General features: G+C 41.1%; 1 protein-coding gene across 1 annotated transcript; it reads right to left on the reverse strand.

Annotated features, from left to right (window-relative positions):
• Positions 1-6,356: 6,356 nt before the first annotated feature.
• LOC118432317 (UDP-glucuronosyltransferase 2C1-like) lies at positions 6,357-9,733 on the reverse strand. The gene is made up of 4 exons (XM_035843860.1): positions 8,678-9,733; positions 7,681-7,900; positions 7,038-7,257; positions 6,357-6,639 (listed from the first exon to the last, which is right to left on the reverse strand). Exons 1-4 carry the CDS (start codon positions 9,536-9,538, stop codon positions 6,357-6,359), a joined length of 1,584 nt encoding a protein of 527 aa, XP_035699753.1. The 5' UTR covers positions 9,539-9,733.
• Positions 9,734-10,467: the final 734 nt, after the last annotated feature.

Here is a 10,467-nt window from a genome sequence, read left to right on the forward strand (position 1 = left end):
TATGCGAAATTCACACACACTAAGAGTTTCCTTACATCAGATAACCAGCAGGGTGTTTTATGACTATCTAGTTCCTGTTGTATCATATAAGCTTCATATTGAAGACTACCTGTGTGCACTTCGTTGGCTAATCTAAAATGATAATTATGCATTCTGCATTGAGCTTCAATCCTTGTTTTCGCAAGGTTGAATGTTACTTTCCATTTTGGGCAACATCGGCTAACAGCGTTAATTGCGTTCTGCAGTCCTTCTTGTGTTTCAGAAAACAAAACAATGTCGTCAGCATAAAATAAGCTGTTCAATTTGGAGCGTTGTAACAGAGGAGTGTCTAAGTTTTCTGAATCAAGTTCATTTATGAGATCGCTGATGTAAAAGTTGAATAAGGTGGGAATTAAAACGCATCCTTGTCGGACACCAATTTCAATAGGAAAACTGTCGCTAAGGCCTTCCCTAGTTTTGACGCTAGCTTCGGACCGGAACGGTTATACAAGTCTTTGATTATATCAAAAACTTTGCCTGATATCCCCCTGGAAAGAAGTTTATACAATAGTGACCCTCATACCAGATTGAATCAAAAGCTTTTGATAAATCAATGAAACAAGCGAAAAGACGTTCTCCAGACTGTGAGTAATTGGTTATAAGAGTTTTCAATATGAAAATGTTATCAGATGTTCTGTAGTTTTTGCGAAATCCTGTTTGGTTTGGTTTGGTGATGCCATTCTCTTAATTCTTCCTTTTAACCCTATTCAGACCGGGGGGGGGCTTTTGAGGCCCGCGCTAACTTCGATGTCCTATAACGCCAGAACGGCTTACGCTAGAGCCACCAAATTTGGTGAGTTTTCCTAAAATATTGTTGGCAACAATTTTACAAAGTCTGACAAATTTTCCATTTTTTCTTGTTGCCATGGCAACCGTTTGTTGACAGGCAGTTTTGCCAAAAATCACTATTTTTGATTCTAACTATGTATTTTTCACATTTATTTGCTATATTACTGCAATTTTGTTACATAAATAAAATCTTATATTATTCAGCATATCTTTCATAATTATATATGCATAAATTATGCTAATTTGATGACGTCATCAGCCCAAAATCCAAGATGGCGGACCGAATGGCCAGATCAAGAATAACAAGCTAATTATCCCTTAAAATTTGTAACTACCTGGTATTTTTTCATCAAAAACCATCTAAATGAATGAATTTAGTCTATTTCCATTGCCCTTTGTGATTATTTGTTGCAAAAAAAGTATTTTTAAAAATTCAAGGTGATGGATATAATATGGCGGAGCCCAACTCGTATCTTAGACGTACATGACGTCATTTTATGACGTCATATTGACGTCATTGATGTTGCTATTGGCAACGCAAGTCGTAATAAACATTATTATTCTGTTATCTGCACTTGTTGTTACATTTTTGCAGCATAACTTGAAGTTTTCTGAGAATACCCATTTTTCATGGGTTTGGCCAATGTAATCAAATTGATGACGTCATAATTACGTCATCTTACGTTAACGTAACGTCAAATGTCACATACTTGTTAGATATTATGTCGAAATCATGTCCTGAAAATTTGGTGGCCCTACGGCACGTCGTTTTAGAGTTATAGGACTTAGAAGTGGAGGGCCTCAAAAGCCCCCCCCCCCGGTCCAGGGATGACCAAAAAAGCCCGGTCTGAATAGGGTTAAACAGCTTAAAATTTGTTGGGGTCGTCTTTCCGACCTGCTTTGAAGATGGGGACAATTTAACTTTAAATTTGGACCACGTTTTTGGAAATGTCCCCTTAGTGAAGTGTACTAGTTTCAGTAGAGGGGCCAGTAGAATTCTCTTTCCTGCTTTAAGCATTTCGAATTCATTGATGACCATGTCATCTCCACTGGCTTTTAGTTTTCGAACCATTTAGAAGAAAAAATGAACCATTGAGCGTTCAGAAATTGGCATTCAACCTATAGAGACACTCATAATCTCACAAGTAAAACTAAGCTTCCTACATAGTTATAATGGTTGTGTACATGTGATATGATTGTATGCCTTTAAAATGTTAGTCTAATTGCCCTTCCATGTTAAGTTTTTAATGTATGTGTATATGCTTTTAATGCCTAAATACGCAATTCAGCTCCTTAGGGCGCTGCGATGTATTTAGAGGTTGTTGAAACAATCAATAAACGTTATATATATAAGTGGGTCAGATCTAGAGGGAATAAAATTCTGACAAGTTTCCAGCAGGGGTGTGGCTTTTGGAAATTAACTTAGTTGCTACTAAAAATTGATATGTTTCAATATCAAGAGGGTATATGCCTTTACCTTTGTGCCAAATTTCAACTTATTCAATGACATATTCGGCAACGTTTAAAACTTAGATAGTTCGGGAAATACCATTTCTGTGGGAAGGTGCGGCAGGACTCGTATCTACACCGAATGGGAATACGTACAGACACACATCGAGTATTCATAATGATTGGAATACTGTAGAAGTATCTCTTTGTCTTAGCAATCATTCATTCTAAAGAAAATTCTCTTTTTTTCGGACTAGAAATCTGAAATCAAAGTTGCAACACTGTACGCTTTTGTACTAATTTTGTACGCATTTTCTGCTCTATTGCTACCATTGTTTGGTGGCTTCTATCTGGGACGTTAGAAAACAACATAACATGCAAACTAGTATTGGGCAATATGAAAAAAAAAACGACCGGAGAATTCAATTTTTCATTTTCATTATTGCAAAATTGTACAGTTTGTGCTATTGTCACAACATTTGTACGGTAAATATCGGCAAGCCCCTCGTAAACTCACAGGCAAGACTCAATTGATTTAGGACAAGATAAGAGTAATCCACCGGCAGATAAAGCAGTAAACCCCAAACACAAAGTAAACCTAATTAGTTATCTAATATTTGTTATAAACGCCCCCAGAGTGCTATACTCTAACACAAATAGACTTACGCTATTGGTAATTTGATTTAACGTAACCTAAGTACTGAGCAATTTTATATGTCCACTTGAGTAAGATGTATTTAATTTAATGAAATCAAATCTGTTGTAACACAGTTATGTAATTGCAAATGGAAGCTACGGGTAGTGACAGTATATGAAAATAAAAAGAACATTTGCTACAATTTTTTTAAGTATTAATTTAAAACAAGAAATTAGACAATAGTGAGGATTAAATTAGGGCAGAAAGTCCTTTGTTAATGACAGGTAGGTTAACAATCTGCACGGCGAGTTAGCATCATGTGGAACTAAACAGTTTGGCTAAACGACAATATGTTGAGTTCAAGTTCAAATAATGTTTTATTTAGTTTTTTTTATGAACTGTGAAGTTTGATACATGATAAGTATATTGTTTACTTAGATCCCATCTGTGTTACTGTGTACTGCCTAGTTGATTTAGGTAGCCGTTACCCTACCAATACACATTTTTCGACTAATCTGACTTGACACTGCTGTCCAAGTCATTTGCTTCAGGACAGTAGGATCTTAAATTAGGTAAGAACATTTCAAGACATGTATACTTCACTTCGTTGTTTGTCCTCAGGTGTTGAAGAAAGAAATAATAGTGTTGAATCACCATATCACGAAGTACCAAAGGACACCCTATTATACAATCTTTTGTTAAGATATTTGTTGTGTAAATAGTAACATGCTTATCTCATTCATGTGTCAATTTGATATTTGATAATGGCTATATGCCAATAACGATAATGACCTGTTTTTTTGGTGTATGGCATGGTCGGTTCTAGTAAAATACCTCATAAACTACCTCAAGTGCTTCGAGAATTCAGTAGTTTATTTGGTGGTTATCGGAATGAACCATGTCTTATGACACTATATTACACCTCAGGGTGGGTCAATCCCTAGCACATTTGCATACTTCCAGATTTTTTTTCCTGGATACCTGGATACCTGGATACCATCTTCAGTCAAGAAAGGCCTCTGCCTGTAGTGGACTGCTCTAGACGCATCCCTCATGGACGTACCACAGGTGTTCCCAGTGTCGATCCAAGTTGGATTTAAACTGGTTCACTGACTCGCTCATGACTATCCTTTCTGGTAAAGAGTTCCAGTCCTTTACGACCCTCGAACTGAAGACATGCCCCCTGATTCTAGTTTTTGCAAGTGGGATCTTCAACTTGTAACTATGGCCTCTAGTTGAAGAACCCTTAGCTTCCACGAAAAACAGATCTGACTGTAGTCTCTCTTTCCCAGCCATAATCTTAAAAACTTGAATCATATCTCCTCTCCTACGCCGGTACTCCAGGGATGGTAGCCTCAGCTTTTTTAACCTGTCCTTGTAAGGAATGTCCTTGAGAGCAGGCACCATTCTGGTTGCTCTGCGCTGAACTCTCTCTAGCCTCTGTTTGTCCAAGGAGAAGTGTGGCCCCCAAATAATATTACCGTATTCTAGATGGGGTCTCACCATCGTTTTGAAAAGAATCGGGATTGTTTGTTCATCAATGTTGTAAAAGGCTCTATTTATGAGTCCCAGCATCATGTTACCCTTGTTCGCTGCTTTTGCAGTGTGCATGTGGAATGCGAGATTGTTGTCTATAGATACACCTAAGTCCTTCTCTTCCACGGTTTCCTCTATATTCTGTCCACCAAGAGTGTATGTTATTTTCTGATTTGTCCTCCCCAGGTGTAGAACCTTGCACTTGCTCACGTTGAAACGTAGCTGCCAGTGCTGTGACCACTGATCTACCGCTACTAGATCCTGTTGCAATGCCTCCTGATCTCTTTTGTGTTTGACTGGTCGAAAAATCTTGCTGTCATCAGCGAAGATTTTTACTTCACTAGATATTGCCTCTGGTAGATCATTGATATATATCACAAACAATATGGGTCCAAGGACACTTCCCTGTGGAATCCCGCTTTTGACCTCTTTCCAAGATGAGAATTCACCATTAACTACCACCCGTTGTTTCCTCTGGGACAAGAAGTTTCCAATCCAGTTTCGTAAGTCACCCACCACCCCATATCTCTCCAGTTTCTGTAGTAACCGTGTATGAGGTACTGTATCAAATGCTTTACGAAAATCCAGATAGATGACATCTACTGGATCTCCTGCCTGTAGTAGTTTTGTCCACTGTTCCATGGTCACTAACAATTGAGTCATACATGAACGTCCAGGAACAAACCCGTGTTGGGCGTCAGTGAAATAGTTGTGAGAAGACATGTGTTCTACAACTTTGTCCCTAATGATGGATTCTAGCATTTTTCCTACTACGGATGTGAGACTTACAGGTCTGTAGTTCCCCGGAGATGATTTACTGCCCTTCTTGTGAATGGGTGTAACATGCGCCTGTTTCCACCCTTCAGGTAACTCAGAAGATGCAATGGATTTCTTAAAAAGAATTGTGAGAGGCGTAGCAAGGTCATGAGCCAGTTCCTTGAGAAACCGTGGATGCAAGTTATCGGAGCCTGCAGATTTTGCTGGGTTAAGCTCGGCCAATTTCTTGAGGACTACTTCCTCAGTGATCTCTAAACCTTCCAATAACTGGGTGTCATGTAGGTTGTTTATGGTAGGAATGTTTGACAGGTCCTCTTCCGTGAATACACTTGCGAAAAAGTCATAAAGGAAATTGACTGGGAAAGGAAAATTTCCACGATAGGAACAAATCACCATGGCCAATTACTCCTAGACTGCTTGGACAATAACTTCCTATACCAACATGTAAACGAACCTACACGTTTCCGGCTAAGCCAGAAACCATCCTTGTTGGACTTGATCCTTTCCAATGAGCAAGACTTAGTTGGGGATATACAGTACACACCCGGCCTGGGTAAGGGAGATCATTGCTGTTTGAATTTCTGCATCCAAGCAGATGTGAGGAGTGAGGACCAGACAACAGGTAGAAGGAACTACAACAAGGGTCAATATGCTAAGGCTAAAGATGCTCTACATGATATAGACTGGGAAGAAGAAATGGGTCACCTGGATATTCATGAGGCTTGGGAAGTGTTTGCTGGAAAAATGGATGCAATAATTGAGGATTGCATACCTTTTTCTAAGCCCACCCTCAGAACAGACAGGCTTTACATGAACAAACGTGCCATGAAGGCAAGGGTTAAGAAGAGAAAAACATGGGCCAAGTTTAGGAGAACAGGAAAAACAAGGGACTATGTAGCATACACAAAGGAAAGAAACAAACTTCGCAGTTTAACAAGGGAACTTTGTAGAACTTTTGAGCTGAGGATGGTTAAGGACATCAAGGAGAACCCTAAGGCCTTTTGGCGTTATGTCTCGACAAGACTTCACACCAGGGAGAAAGTAGGAAGTTTGGTAAAGGAGGGAGGTCAGGTAGCAGAAACTGATGGGGAAAAGGCAGAGGTTCTGAATGACTTTTTCGCATGACTTTTTACTGGGACTTGAGCTTGCCGCCACTTTTACGGCAAATCTTCCTGCAAATGAACAGACAGCTGCACCACACTGTCCCTAAGACAGCCAAACAGACAGCAAACAGGAACACAGCCACGTCCAGCAGGTAGTACTGGTACCACGGCAGCTCCACGGCGCGTGCGCGGAGATGAGGCAGTCCGCCATGTTTGATGACGTGTTCTATCCACCAGACGGCCCGCTCCATGGGTGACTGCGGCTGGTCACGGTGCAGACGGGACAGGCGGGCTGCCGTCTCACGGTAGCTGTGAAGAATGATATGAAAAGGAGCAAAATATTAATTTTAAAGTATGGGCTCACGTACCTATACTATAAATTTGTCCTATAAACATGAAAGTGATATCTACATCTATACCTAGAGAGAGAGAGAGAGAGAGAGACAGACAGACAGACAGACAGACAGACAGACAGACAGACAGACAGACAGACAGACGGCGAGAGAGGTGGAGAAAGAATGTGTGTGTTTGTGTGTGTGTGTGTGTATGTGTGTATATGTGTGGGTTTGTGTGTGTGTGTGTGTGTGTGTGCTGTAGTCAAGTTTGAACTCTTCAGGCTACGTAATTAAAAGAAGTATACGGTAAATTAGATACCAAACATCATTTGACGAACATCATGACCTGTATCTGTGAAGCGATAGTAGTACCTTGTGTTGGTCACAACATGAAGAACTGCCTGGTACAGCTGGTCGGCGGTGACCGTGCTAAAGTCCAACGTCACCCCCAGTCCCCTGGCCACCACGCGGGCAGCGTTGGCGGGCTGGTCCCCGAACAGCGGCAGACAGACCATGGGCACGCCGTGGTGCAGGGCCTCGTACATACCGTGCGACCCAGCGTGAGTAATGAAGGCTCTGGTCTTTGGGTGGCCTTAAAAAATATAGAATTTAACTGTAAGTCAAAAGCTTTTTGCAAATCATCTAGAAACGTTGTACTGTATATAAATCAAAAACCATCCTGCAACTTTTACAGATACAGATACGGAATGTAATGAATACTCTGTAAACATATTTTGACAAAAAAACAGAAATATTGTTCTTGCAATTGGTTTTTCAATTTGTAGATATGTGTATATGACTGGCCCGGGTCCAAATTTGTTCCCGTATGCTGTATTGGGTCCAGGTCCACAATACTTCAGCAGGACATGAATGTTGCTGTTGATAAAATCAGTAAGAGTGCAGCATGTTATTATGTGAGAATTTGACATGATTGCTCGATATTTTGTCAACAAGCTATATCACTGCTGCCTTCCATTTTCACATTCATTTTCTGACTTTTTCTATGACTTCTTACCCAGTAGGTCATTCTGAGGAAGCCAGCCCATCAGCTTGGTGTTGTTACCCAGACCAATCGGCTTCTCACCCACGTAACGCCACACCACTTTCTGTCGGAGTCGGGCGAAGGCTGCCGCGAAGACTTCTCTCCTCTCCGCCGACATCGTCTCCACAAATGACCCAAAACTGACGACAATCACTCCATCGTCTCCTGAGCTCTTGACAAACGCTTCTACATCCTGTGGAAAGGTGAATCAACCATAATGAATTATATTTTGTTAATCGACACCCAACTATGTGAACGTCTGAAGAAAGCTTGCTATTTGATTGCCAACAGTTCCAATTCGCGACTCTATAAAAGCGGACATCCCATTAAAGTTGCTGTAAGTTGGTGACCATGCTTCGCCGATAGGCAATTTGACAGCTCTAAAGCAATCAACGAATTATATAGAAGATAAACGAATCTTTTTACACTTGTGTGTTTTGTTGTATCTTATTTTGAAAAAAAAGCGACATTTTGTTTTTTAACCATCTTGTTTTTTTTTCGCCCTGTCTTATCATTTTTGCGGCCTGCCGGGGCTTTTATCCATAAAATTTACTTGCTGTGGTCTCATCAGAAATGGCTGCAGGATACCTATACAGAGTCCTCCCGAAATTATGGAACAACGGTACGGTGGCCCTCCACTATACTTCTAGCCCAGCTCCACTATACTACTTTTGAAATCTAGTATGTTTCTTCCTTATTGTTTAGGTCAGTTTTTCTAAAATTAATGAAAAGTCACAGATTTGTCCAGTGGGTATTGTCTGCAAAAAACTTGTAAATGGGTGATGATCAGAACAATAGTCGATTCGCCACTTCATAACAAAGGAATCACTCACTTGTAGTATTTGATACCGTCTGTCATTGCAAAATGAACCCATTTTCATGAAAGCGCAGCACGTTGGTTCGGGTTATTTTTGCTAGCCCCTCCACTGTACTAAAAATTCTGAAGAGAACCCTGCTATATTAAACTCACCTCAGCAAGGGGGTTGTTCGCTCCGACATTCAGTCCTCCGACCTGAACCATGTTGGGCATGCTGGGACGAGGAAAATCCAAGACATTGTCGGTTCGACAAAGCCACAAGACTGCGCGTGACGTCACACTCTGGATAGTTTCTTTCTCGCCAATGTACTTTCGGACCAGTTCGTCATAGTAGCTACTCACACCCAGTCGTGCCAATACAGGTACAAGTGTAGACAAGACAACGTTCTGAAGCCGCTGTACGAAGGTCATGTCATCGGTAAAATCAGTCAATATTGACGGTACATACGAAAGAGGGAGTGGCACACCGGTTGCTTTTTCGTCCAGAAAGTGGAGATCTAAACGCATAAAGGCGATGTTAGGGATATCAAGTTGAGCTGAGAGGATAGCACCACAAGGAAAAAAGGTTTCAGAGATAACAACACTGTACTGGGAAGCCCTCAGCCGATCCATCAGGCTGCTATCTCCGAGCAGATGGGCACAGTATTCCTTGAACCCTTCCATCGCAGCTGGCATCCATTCTATCAGGTTACTGAGATTAAGTTTTTCAGCCGTAGACATAATCTCGTTTTCTTCTTTTTTGAGCCTTACTTGGGTCCCATGGTCTTGAATTGCCTCAAACTGAAGATCAGGCCACTCTGACCGCCGTTTTCCCACAAAGTCCTCTGAAACAACCGCAGTGACGATATGGCCTTTATCCACCAAAGCACAACCCATTTTGGCCATAGACATCCAGGGGCTTTCAGCGCATGGCGGAGGTACCAAGAGAACTTTTTCTGCGCTGCTCCTGTGACTGATCAGAAAACCCAGGAAAACCAGCAGAATTGCGGAATATCGAAGCGTCGAAGCACCCATTTTGCTGCGCTCAGTTTTCTTTCCCAACTTTGTGCATTGCCTATTTATGTGGGGTCAACGGATGGTCAAAGATTGTCTGTTTGATCTGTCTATTTGATCTGATATGAGCAAAACAAATATTCCAACATGCAAGCAAAGATATGATTGGTAGTCCGTACGGAGCTGGTTGTTTTTGGACAAATCATGGCCGACATGACAAGTTATCTGATGTTTGCAAGGGGCCAATTTGGAAGGTAACCAGATACACAGGTAGCCGAGGTAGCAAATTATCTGTTGTTTGTACCGAGCCACAGCAATTGGTAACCAGATACACAGATAGGCACACAACACAATGGACATCTCCTCCCTTGCAGTAGTTACATTTAGCTCCCCCAGGTTTTTATCCTGCATGAATTATGAAAAACATAGAAGCTCTGTGTGATAACGGAAGCCACCTGGAAGCCAAAGTTGTCCATGATGTTCGCCTTTCTACATTAAAAAAATACTAATTTCCTATCCACGGGGTATTAAGTTATGCTGATCAAACTATCCAGAAACACACACACACACACAAAACCCCCAAATACTCACTAGAATGATTATTTTCAATAAGGCAACACACAAAAGCACTCTGCAGACTTGGTCATCGATGAAAAGTATATTCCACCAAAGCATCAATTTGTGTATGAACCAAAACTGTCCCTAGCATTGCTTACTATGACTGTAACTTTTCTATTTCGTAGATATAGTACGTGTATCATCAGTGTAGTATACGTGAAGCTTGCTCTCAGCACATTTTTCTCACAAAACGACGTTGGAACACAAAATTATGGACAGCCACTCATGATCGCGTATGGCAAGTCTACTGGAACACAAAATATTGCAGTTCCAGTAAACATCGCAATGCGGTACTCATTCATTGCGGCAGGATTAGGGGACGTACGGAAATC

The sequence above is a fragment of the Branchiostoma floridae genome, chromosome 15, assembly GCF_000003815.2.
Source record: "Branchiostoma floridae strain S238N-H82 chromosome 15, Bfl_VNyyK, whole genome shotgun sequence".
Taxonomy (NCBI): Eukaryota; Metazoa; Chordata; class Leptocardii; order Amphioxiformes; family Branchiostomatidae; genus Branchiostoma; species Branchiostoma floridae.